General features: G+C 36.6%; 1 protein-coding gene across 1 annotated transcript in view; it reads right to left on the bottom strand.

Annotated features, from left to right (window-relative positions):
- LOC130657596 (usherin-like) overlaps window positions 1-11,945 on the bottom strand; it is a 32,321-nt gene that overhangs the window by 8,346 nt on the left and 12,030 nt on the right. Inside the window, exons 14-30 of the mRNA XM_057460582.1 lie at window positions 11,048-11,896; window positions 9,095-10,822; window positions 8,570-8,857; window positions 6,811-7,944; window positions 6,298-6,591; window positions 5,962-6,225; window positions 5,138-5,428; window positions 3,895-4,406; window positions 2,647-2,943; window positions 2,479-2,545; window positions 2,007-2,121; window positions 1,578-1,665; window positions 1,379-1,445; window positions 1,149-1,290; window positions 973-1,060; window positions 547-833; window positions 118-295 (exon numbers count right to left, since the gene is read on the bottom strand). Coding sequence (XP_057316565.1) covers window positions 118-295; window positions 547-833; window positions 973-1,060; window positions 1,149-1,290; window positions 1,379-1,445; window positions 1,578-1,665; window positions 2,007-2,121; window positions 2,479-2,545; window positions 2,647-2,943; window positions 3,895-4,406; window positions 5,138-5,428; window positions 5,962-6,225; window positions 6,298-6,591; window positions 6,811-7,944; window positions 8,570-8,857; window positions 9,095-10,822; window positions 11,048-11,896 — 6,689 coding nt within the window. The remainder of the gene's footprint in view (window positions 1-117; window positions 296-546; window positions 834-972; window positions 1,061-1,148; window positions 1,291-1,378; window positions 1,446-1,577; window positions 1,666-2,006; window positions 2,122-2,478; window positions 2,546-2,646; window positions 2,944-3,894; window positions 4,407-5,137; window positions 5,429-5,961; window positions 6,226-6,297; window positions 6,592-6,810; window positions 7,945-8,569; window positions 8,858-9,094; window positions 10,823-11,047; window positions 11,897-11,945) is intronic.

The following is an 11,945-nucleotide window of genomic DNA, read 5'->3' as shown; positions in this document are numbered from 1 at the left end:
CACACAGTGCGTGAAAATTAGAAGTCAGCGAAATCATTGACCCGAATATGGTAAAGTATGGGTAATATTTTTTTAGCTAAAAACATTCAAAACACAATGATGGAAGAGAGCACATACCTTCACTATCCCAATGTCGTTCTTGCAACAGAGTGAACTGGATGAAGGTACATAATACGTCCCACAACAAGTCTTTGAAGGGTTCGACGTATAAGCCTTCCCTTTAGTTGAGTTCCCGCAGCATGTTTCTGCAATTGATACAATCTTGCCTCCACAACATTTCCTTACCATGGGAAACCTAAAGAGAATTTCATAGTTCGCAGGAAGTTACGTTTTAAAAACTTCAACTACTCCACACATTGCTTTGTCGTGGAAACAGTTTCACAGATCGCAGGAAGTCAGGACTTAAATAAGCCATCCACTTAACAACATTGCCTGGTCATGGGAAAACTAAACAGAGTTTCATATATCACAAGAAATCAGCTTTTAAACAACCTAATTTTTAAAACAACGCATAAACACTTACTTGTCATAAAGCCCTACACTTACTTATCATAAAGCCCTCCACACAGACATGTTTTACTTCCATTTGTATCATAAGGAACGTCTCCACAGCACCTGTTGCCAACGCCGACCACCACACCGTTATCCCCTTTGCAACAAACATGGCCCTTGGTAACTTGGCGATAGTATCCATAGCAACACTGATACGACGATTGGTAGGGAAAGAACTGTCCTCCACAACAAACATCTGTGACGTCATTCTTAATGCCATAGTTTTGCTCGCAGCACGTTTTTCTTGCATCTTTTGCGTATAATTTGTCCCCGCAACATACCTAAACAAATTTCTATGTATCCAATACCTGCTGAATGTCGTCACGAAAAAAATTGGTTCAAACAACTTTTAATTTACAAAAAGTCTCTTGGATGCTTATAATACAGCTTTCACACATTCTTCATAATGTTTCCACTTACCTGCGTCTTTGGATCGTAACATTTTGCTCCACACAACATCTTGTTAATCTCACACGTCACATACGTACATTTTCTTTTGGGCGTTGGCCTAAAAAAGTGTCACAATAATCGCATTACGTGAATTAGACAAGAATATCTATAAAATATAGAATGTACATATAGAAAGTTTAGCCTACTTCGTTAAACACTTTGTGTAGCCTCGTCTATATAACTGATAACCAGTCATAATACCATTCTCATTAAGCGGTCGAGACCAGGCTATGTTTATTGAGCTTGGTGATAAAGCCGTGACAACAGGTGGCGACAAGTTTGTAGGAGCTACAGAAGACAACAGATGTTAGTATATTCTTACAATCATCAGCTATATAAAGTTTAAAATAAAGACTTTAATCATCAAAAAGGTTACCTGCAGGGTTCGTTCTCTGCATCGTACTACTACTTAAAATGCACGTGTATTGCGTACACACCTGTATCTAGAGATAAAAAAAATCTGTCGTTAAGTACCACCAGGGAGGGTAACTTTTAAAAACACATCATTATTATTTCGTTTTAGTTTGTTGCTAAATATAACTAAAAACAGATTTAATGAATAATTATATAAATACCTTGATCAAGTAATTAGTATATGGTAGTAATCCATGTTGATGATGGTATGTTACATCCCCTTTGACTGTATCCATCTTTTGGTCATTACTAAGGAAAAAATGGAGAAAAATTAATTTACTTGCGAAGTCTTGAGCAAGGCTCATATATAGAAATGTGTTTGATAAAACCCAACACGTAGATGTGTAAGTTTGATCGTGATTCATCTATCATTTTAAATTCAATATAGTTCACCGTGGTTTGCTATCACGACAGCCGAAAGTAATCGGTATATATGATGGTATGGAAACAAACACTTAAATTTGTCACATGCTGTTTGTTTCTTTTGGGACTAAAAAAAGATATTTCGCAGCTAATTCGCCGTTAAATTCGTCATTCACAATCGATTCGTGAAAATCCCCCGTGAAAAAAAACGCCGCAGCGATACTCACAAAATGATAGTGTAGTTGGTGATATCACCATTCGGTACTCTAGGTGCAACCCAAAAGATGCCCAAACTGTAAGCTTCAATTTTGTTGATAATAGGTTTGTCAAATCCTTCAGGAACTATGAAATTAAAATAAATATAAATAACTACATTTATTTAAAACTAATCGGTAGCCCGTGGATAAATCACGGGTTCGCTTGTCCTTCATATAGCGCATTTCGTGTTTACGTAGCACGACTCTTTTGTCACGCACAGACAGAATACGGCTATTATTAATACAGGGACTTGTCTGGTGAAACATAGAACGTTACGTGTATATCCGATGGTAACAAATAAAGTTTTATCAAAATACAAAGTTGAAATAAAGAGCCTGGAGCTTTATCAAGATCATCACATGTAATACGCTCTGTTTAATATATGCCACATTGTCAATAATTGATTCATGATATTCACCAATAACAGTAATAGAAGAATACCTCCTGCTAGCGTCTTGGTTCTAGCAGCATTGCTCTCCTTCGAACCAGCTCCATTAAATAGCGTAACCTGAAAATTAACCAATTAAAATAAAGAAAAAATAAAAAAGATTTGCCCAGACAGATATTACTAGCCTCGCTAAAACTGCATGTAGTCATACATATACTTACGCGAATGTCATACGTAGTACTTGGTCTTAAGTTGCCAATCAAAATGGTGCCAATGTTGCCAGGGAAAGTTCCAAAGTTGTAAACACTCGAAGTCCTTACTACTTCATATGTGACAAGATAACTTAGCACGTCTCCTTGAAGTTGCGATATAGGTGGTTCGGTCCATGAGACGGAGATGGTAGTGTGATTAAACGCTGTTGCTCGCACAAGTGGACCAGCAGTAGGTTTCCCTGGACCCGTTCTGTAGTTGGATGAAGCTTTGCTTGAAACGTTGCCTTCTGTTGTGACGCATATCACCTGTTGTGTAAAAATCAGTTTCAGAATATCTTTATTAGTAATTTTAGGGATAAGTGAGAAAACGAGATGAAAAAGTACTCTCAAAAAGATTTAATGCTGGTTAACTTCACAATTTCTTTGGCAATTCGTTATTCCTTTATAAGCAAGTACTTGCTCTTACAAGACAAACTTACGTAAACAAGGATACATGAAATCTTTAAAACATTTACAATTGTTGTCAATTAAACCCGGGGAAAATCGATCAACATTCTGGGTCAACATTCTCGTCAACATTTTGACCAACTACATTCTACTGAAACGTGGCCATTCATTTTCTTTTTTCAAAATGGCGGAGAAGAAAACTGCAGCAGGTTTACTGCTGGCATTGGTAGTAGATGACAATTAAAAATGAAAGCGTCTCGACTAATTCATCCTTCCAAATAAATTTTTGTTTACCAGCAGTGGTAGTTGCAGGATCACCTGCTGAAGCAGTGACTTCCGCCATTTTCAAAATGAATATATCTCTATGTTTTGATCTTATTCTCATGCAAGTCGTGTATACACCCGAACAAAGAGAATTCGTGCTAGAACATTCGAATTTGCAATTAAATGAACGCAAATACTGAAAATTTTTGCCAGAAATGTTGATGGCTATAGCAAATCGTAGCAACATACAAAACTCATCAACAATGTTGATCAACATTTATAAAAAAGTTAATAAATGTTGATCATCATTTTTAGAGCTTTTTTTTCTTCGTCAATATGTTGATACCCATAGCAAATCGAGTCAACATGTTCATTAACAAATGTTGACGAGTAATGTTGCTCAAAAAAGTTGCCTTGATTAGCCCCGGCCTTTAGCTGCTAGAAAATAAGAAAACAAACAGTTGTTATAATTTTTTTTGCTTAATCCACTTGTCGCAGTGAAAAACAACTTTAGAAAACGTAAAGAAACAAAAAATATAACCTTACCATATATTGGTGAAGAGAATAAATTCCCAAGTCTTTGTCGTCATAAATTGTTGACACGCCTTCATAGATTTTACGCCAGGGCGTAGGAACGGTAATATTTTCAGAAACAAGACTTTCCATAACACGACTCCATAATAAATAGTTTTGGATTGGACCACCAGGAAAAATAGGTTCTTGCCAACGTACACGCAAACTGGAATTAGATAAAACTTCTGCAGATGGCGGCAATTGACCATCAGGTTTTGCAGGTAACGTTCGCGCAAGAGACGGGGGACTTTTGCCACATCCTCCGATGGTACATGCACTTATTACAATACTGTACCTCACGTAAGCCTGTAAACCGGTTAGAGTGTATTCAAACAGGGTTACATTTCGGATCAAATCGGATCTTCCAGCAATCTTTACATAATAGTGAGTGATAATTCCATTGGGTTTGTAAGGTTTTGCCCATTTTACTGAGATAGAACTTGATGATAAGGCAAAAGTGATGGGTGATTGTATCCATTCCGGTTCTGAGATAAAGATAAAGAGGTGAATACTACAAGCTTGTAACATTTATCCATAAGCAGATGTAAGTCCCGCAGAAGAAAAAAATTAAGCAGTGATTCTTTAAAAAAAGAAATTTCCGCGATTTTGCGATTTTTGGCCTAAATCACAAAATTTAGGCCTCGCAAGATATTTTAAAAATGTTTATTTGCGAAAGATGACACCTTTGAAGTATATTGAAATCGGCGATATTCGCGAAAGTTAATTCTTGCGGATTCAAATTTATTCTGGAATTTATCTTATGATAAAAAAATGCTTTATATCATTTTCATTCTTATTGTTGAAGGTTGCGTATTATAATTGTTAACCAACTCTTTAAATCGATGCAAAATCATGTATTTGTATTTTACCGTTTATGGCGTTTTATGGTAACTTTGTACGATTTTAAGACCTCCTTGAACAAATAATAATAACATCAAAGCCTATCGCGAAAGTTAATTCTCGCAAAAATTGGATCATAATCATTCACAAAAGTTTTTTCACGCGAAAAATTTTAAAAAGGGGCCAAACGCGAAAGTTATTTGCTTTAAATTCGCGATTTTTTAGACTCACAATAGTTTCTTCCTTCAAACGTAATAAAGACTTGTATGTTGTCTTGTGGGTTATTTGTTTTATTCCAAGACGTGTAAATGGACTAAATCCATATTAAAGCAGAGGAGAGAACTTAAACAACAAAGTTTAGCCGCATGACACATACCCCCTTGAAGAGTTCTTATCGTGTTATACGGACTTGGTGTACCACCCACACTTGTTTCTGCAATGATACGGTAATCATATGAGGTGTAGGGTTCGACAGTACCATCTACGTAAGTATTCCAAAAACTAGCATTCACTTTCTGGATGAGGATAGGTACATTGGTGTCCGTTCTTCTTCGTTGTATGCTGTATGAAATGATGATTCCGTTTGAAACATCTGGCTTACTCCACAATACAAAAACCAAACGCGAATTATTGGTGGTCAGAATTGGAGCAGACATTCCTTCAGGAACTAAACACAAACCAATCGATATGAATATCATTGCAGACACTCTTTTACTGTTCGAATAAAATATTAAAATAGAAGCAACCAGATTCACTGGTTAAACCTAATAAACTTAAAGCTTTTATAATGCAAAACTTAAAAAGAGTGTGAGTATATACAGAGAAAAATTAACTCTAAAACTGAAGATTTAGATTCACACAACAAAGTCATTATCAACCTTGTTTATCTTACTATCGAATAGATTTTCCTTTTCAAAAATACCGTATTTTGGCTGGGTTTCTACACTGTAATACATACTTTTTACTACAAGTAAGATTTTTTTTAGGACTATATAAAGAGCTCGTACGTCAATGAAGTATGTAGTTGCAGTGATAAAGGAATCCACAAAGAAAATTTAAGTTGTGGGTGAGGATGTTCCTTAGAAATGGTGAAAAATTTAGGGATTTCATCCTAATTTTGCTTACAAAATGTTGCTTATATAAAATACGTGTACATGCACAAAGACATATACGTGAATAACTCGTCACATCTTCACCTACCATCTTGCAGTGATCGGAAGTAAATCACAGAACTGTTGATGCAACCCACTTTTGTGCAAGCCGCCACATGAACTTGGTAAAAAACAAATGGTTGCAAGCCAGATACTAACACCGTTGTTTTTAGGGTGTTATTTTGGAGAGTATCGTTCAAATACACAGCATACTGAGTTAAAACACCATTTATATTTGCTGGTGGTGAGATCTCTAGAATAACGTATCTAGACCCGACGGTAGATAGTTTGGGCGTATCCAGGCTAGTTGGAACTACAAATAAACAAAACAGCAACAGTAAAAATAAATAAAAACAGATACGTCTTCGTCAAAAACATTCCTCACCATCTTCTGCAGTAGTCACATTTGTCCAATCACTTGTTGATTTTCCGATTTGGTTTTCCACTTCTATCCAAAAAGTATAATTTGTATACGGTGTCAAGCTCGTGATTGTATAAGTGTTAACAAGACCTGATGTTAACACATATTTACTATACGTTCCCAGAATATCAGTTTCACGGTATCCATACAGCGTGTATTTTTTTATTAAGCCGTTAATACGAGCAGGCGGAGACCAGGCTAATGTAATTGTTGTTGAATTCACAAACAAAACAGATGGTGGGAAAATACCTTCGGGAACTAAAAGAAAAATTACAAATCGAAATATAAAATACAATAAAGAAAATTCTACACAAGGGTGAAGGTAACATCTAGACATCAGACATGAAACCCGTCATATTTTGTAAAATACAAATGCTTGTCCATTTTCATCCTTTTCCTTTATTTATCTATTATTATTTTTTAACAATACTGCGGATACTAAGTTTATGAAAAAAATAAAAAATATGCGTAACCTACCATCTGCAGGAGTTTTTAGTAGTAGCGTGTTGCTCAGAATATATCCAGCATCATTTGAAGCATTCACAAAAACTCTGTACTCTTCAAACGCTAACAACTGATTGCACACAACATTTTGGTTGGTGGTATTACTACTGATACAGACGATTGTCTTGTTCACCGTATCATAGCCTTGTTTCAAATCAATGTAGAACTCTCCAGTCACATAAAAGTTATATGTAACCACACCATTTGGTGACTGCACAGCTGTCCAGGAAGCTTGTGCAGAATGTGAGTCTAGTATAGTTGCAGTTAGTACAATGTTTCCAACAGGAGGGGCGTGTCCAGTATACACTTCTATTGGATCACTATATCCGCAACCTTTTGATGTGCAAGCTTCCACCTGAAAAGTATGTCTTGAATAAGGCTGTAGATCTTTAGAGAGGTAATTATCTGGTAAAGTGGATGTCTGCAAAACATTGGCACCATTTTGGAGTAACACGTAACGGTTGATAACACCGTTGGGCAGCTTCGGCGGACGAACTTTTACTAACAATGCAGTTGAGTTCACAACAGAAACAACAGGCTGAGGTATTTGTTCAGGAGCGCTTTCAAGTGTTCGGACTTGAGACACATCTCCTAATGTCCCTCCAGCTTCAGTAAAGGCTTTAACTCTGAAAAAGTACAATGTTCCTGGACGTAGATTACTGATGATTGTTTCATATGTTGATGATGTCGCATTAAACACAGATATCATATTAAACGATGATGTTGATAACGACAGAAAAATTTCGTATCTTTGCATTTGCCCGTTTTTCTGAGTAGGAACAAACCATTTCACTTCAATTCGACGGCTACCTAGCACACGAAGCTGAGGTGCTATCACACCTTGTGGGGGTAGTTGTCCAGTATATACTTGAAGAGTATTGGTAGCGCAAGCTACGATACCACATACATATACCTTAACGTTATAAAGCCTGTACACATTAAGTCCATCAATATAAGTATGCAAATTTTTCCCAGAGTATCTTTTCACATTGTCAATATCAACTTGGTAGAACAAGATGACGCCATTAGGTTTGAGAGGTGGTTGCCACGATATGTTCAATGATGTCGGAAAAGATACAATGTTTGGTGGCGAAAAGCCATTAGGAGCTGTTAGAAATAGGAAAAACGGTTGTACTTTTTGAGTAAAAAATATCTATATATATATATTTAAAAAGGTCGAAAGATAATAATTTTGCACAATTTCTGAACAGGTAGGAAATTTAATATTTCCTTTGCTCAATTGGTTTAGACTTCACGACGTCTCGTCAATATAAGACATTTTAGTTCATTCTACTTTGGTTACGTAAAACCTATACTTGGAATGTCATTTCTACCACAATCTCTGACAAAAAATTTAGCTCAGCGCCAGTTGTTTTGGACTTTCTAAAGTTGGCACAAAACCATCAACGCGGGAGGCTGAAAATTACTTTTGTGTATGCGTAGGTACGCCAAGCAGCATTTAAAATGCGCTGGTCACAATTTTACACATGTCAAACTTACGGAGTAATACACGTCAGGTCCAATGAAGTGTCGAAAATTTGGAAAAAAAGAGTCATTCTGGCATGAGCAGAAAATTAGTACAGTTGAAAACATCGATAAGTGAAACTTGACAAGTTCAAATTATGCAAATTAATAATAAAAATAGCCTAAATTACTAATTGTGGGAACGGACTTCAAAATTTTGCGGTCTTGTGCTAAATTGTTTTGACAAATACTGTAGATCAACACTTACCAGCTGGAAGAGTAGTTGCAGATACAGCCTCGCTTTCCACACTACCAGTAGCTGTGAAAGCTTCAACGGTAAAGTAATACAAGGACGCAGGATGAAGGTTATGAAAAACACTTCTAAAATTTAACACATTGTCGATTTGTATTGATTTATTTTCTTTAGTTGGTGCATGATATGCATGTAATTGATATGATGTTATCAAACCACCTGCAATCGCTGGTTTTCGCCATTGCAATGTAACAAAAGTGGCGTTAACATTCTCAACGATTGGTTTAGATAGATTCTGTGGAGCTAAAAAAAATGAAGTGTTGCAAATAAATTCGTTTTCACACGTAAAATATGCACTCGTTGATTTTTGCTAATTATCCACAAGCTAAACGTCTTTAATTTTAATGCAAAATTATTGGAATTAAAATTCACCCTAATAACCAAGGCGTATTGTGAAACTAAAAATCAAACAATCAAGGCAAAAGAAGAAATTAAAGCAACGGACAAAAAGCTACAGATAACTACAACATCTTTACTTACATCCTTCTCCAGATCTTATTGGAATCCACTCACTTGCAGCATAACCTGGTATATTTGTGTGGTAACTTTTCACTCTGTACAAATACTCAGTAAAGGTGTTTAGACCATCAACTGATACACCCATATCGAAACCACGATAAACAGTTTGGATGACACTGTTGCTGCAAGACGAACCAGTGGTAGCTTGTTGTGGACAGCCATCTAGCTCAACATTATGCGACTTCATAACCGCACTTTGGTAGTGAACGGCAGTTCCGAAATAAACATCCCGTAAGCATCCACTAAATCCCTGTGTTAATGGGAGGTTTTGAAGAGTTTTTTCTTCCGAATTAACTGGTACGCCACCCATATACATTTCAGAGTCAATTACGAAATTAGATGGAAACGATGCAATTTGTCTTTTACTACCATCTAATGTAGCTGATACCTGCTGAGCTAAACTTACAACAGAGAGTTCATGCCATTCTCCATCACAGAGCTTCAATGTAGAGACAGGATATATTCCAGCATCAGTTGCAGTCTTGTACTTCAGAAGAATAGTATTGTTGCTGAAGTAAACTGCAAACACGACACGCTCACCGGTAGCATAAAGTAATAATGACGATGCTTGCAATGTTCGAAATTTCAATTGAATAGAGAAAGATTTTCCACCTTTAAAAACGCCTTTCTTTAAAACTACAAAGCCTTCTCCTTTAAAATACACTCCTGCTTCGTAAGATGCAGGACAAAAATTGGATAGTGGAGACACAGCAACATTCTTTACAGCTTGCTTGAAATTTACAATAACGTTCTTGTATTTGAAATTCTTTAAACAGCCAATAAAATACATTCTTTTTAGAGTGGTTCCATCACGACGCACAATTCTGAACTCGTCCGGTAAACCACCAATAAAGACATTGGAAATCTGACCAATCACATTCTTTAATCCAGTAGACGTTCCGGAACCACTATATGTACCATCAATAACTATTTTTCCTTCTTTTAAATCTCTTGTTGCTAATACGTGATGCCATTTGTTGTCATTGAAGGTTGTGTTTTTTGTTATAGTAAATTCGACCACACCGCTTTCAGTATCAAAGATGAACCATGGGCAGCCATCTCGAAACTCAACTACAATAATGTCTTCTTGTCTCTGAGATGCAGCAAAAAATATTAAACCATCTAAAAATCTTGTTTTGAAGGAGAACTCTAACTGGTTAGTTGCACTGTCTGGAATAAGACTACCTGGAAATTGATAATACCCAAATCCAGGAAACCGAATACCTTGTTCAACTTCAGACGGGGGATAATTAAATAAAGGCAGCACCATTTCAACGATAAAGTTAAGAGGCAACGGACCATTTGCAACTTCTGGTACAGACCATTTTAATAATATCGAGCTACTGTTGTATGCAGTTCCACTTGGTTCGCTTTGATTTTGTGGTGCTGAAGCTCTCGTCCGTGCAGTCACCTTGTAACTATGGCGAGTACAACCGATAGTATTGCATGCTGTTACAGAAAACTGATATTGCGTGTATGGCTGTAATTTATTAATTTTTGTGTGGAAAACAGTTCCATGTGTAGAGCTTGATAATATTGGAGTTAAATAATTTGAGGCTTGTTCATATCGAAAGATCTCGTAACGACGGATCACACCATTTGGTTGTGCTGGCTCGCTCCATGATAAATCCATAGAAGTACTGTTAAGTGATATAGCATTTGGTTGGATGGACGACCCACCTGCTGGAACTAAAAATTTAAATCATTTATATATTAAGATATTGTGAGATACAACAAATCAAAACTCACACATAAGTAAAATCTTGTTCTCTACTACAGAGCTGAGAATATACATTAAAAATCTAAACGTTTCAAGCCATAGAATAGCATCAACTCAGAACAGTAATCTAATAAAAAATATTCATACTGTGAAATGTGCATGTTCGTTAGTGAACAACAAACAACAAATCCTACCTCCTTCTAAAGTTCTAATTCTCGTCCAGTTACTAGATGTTGATCCTTCAACTTGTGCTGTATACGAAACCACACGAAACTCATAAAAGGTGAAGGGAACAAGTCCAGGTACAGTAAAGTTCCGTATATTCGGATTCAATCGCAAAGCAATAGTGTTTCCTTCTCCAGAGAAAGGTGCCTGCCGCGAGAACAAATCATAAAATTGTATTTCACCATTCGGTTTTGCAGGAGCATCCCAAGTTACCAATATAGATGCTCCTCCTGATAATGGCTTGAGATATGGTGCTGGTTGACTGTCTGGAGCTGCAGATCGAGTTGACACAATGGTATTGCTGCTAAACGAGCAGCCACCCACAGTGCAGGCAGTGACAGAGAAATTATAGATTGTAAAAGGGTTTAATCCTGTCACTTGATATAAAGTATTCAAACCAGAATAATGATCTTCCTTCGTGTCAGAACTTGATATTGATTTCAAAATGTATTGAACTATTTTTCCATTTGAAATTTTGGGTTGCATCCAAGTTGCTACTACAGATCTTTCCTGAATCTGAGTTATGTTTGGGGGTTGAACATGTTCAGGTGCAGCTGACAGTGTTTGATGTAACAGATCATCCACACTTTTTGCTGATCCACCAGACGTGTAAACTACGACATAGTATGAATAATTCGTGAAAGGTTTTACTGTATTATCAACAAATGAGCGCTGAATTCCACTATAAATTCGACTGTTGTCTCTATACAGATCATATTTCGTTATAGCACCATTCGGATGGTCTGGTGGCAACCAGGCTAATGATACCGATCTTGCAGTTTGAGAGATGATAAAAGGTGGGCCTTGTTGGTACGGTGCTACAAAAAGGAAGTGTATGATAACGTTATGCGCTAGCAGTAAAAATCT

The sequence above is a fragment of the Hydractinia symbiolongicarpus genome, chromosome 9 (genome assembly GCF_029227915.1).
Source record: "Hydractinia symbiolongicarpus strain clone_291-10 chromosome 9, HSymV2.1, whole genome shotgun sequence".
NCBI classification, from domain to species: domain Eukaryota; kingdom Metazoa; phylum Cnidaria; class Hydrozoa; order Anthoathecata; family Hydractiniidae; genus Hydractinia; species Hydractinia symbiolongicarpus.
Note: the sequence above shows the minus strand (reverse complement) of the source record. Positions and strands in the feature narration are given on the sequence as shown.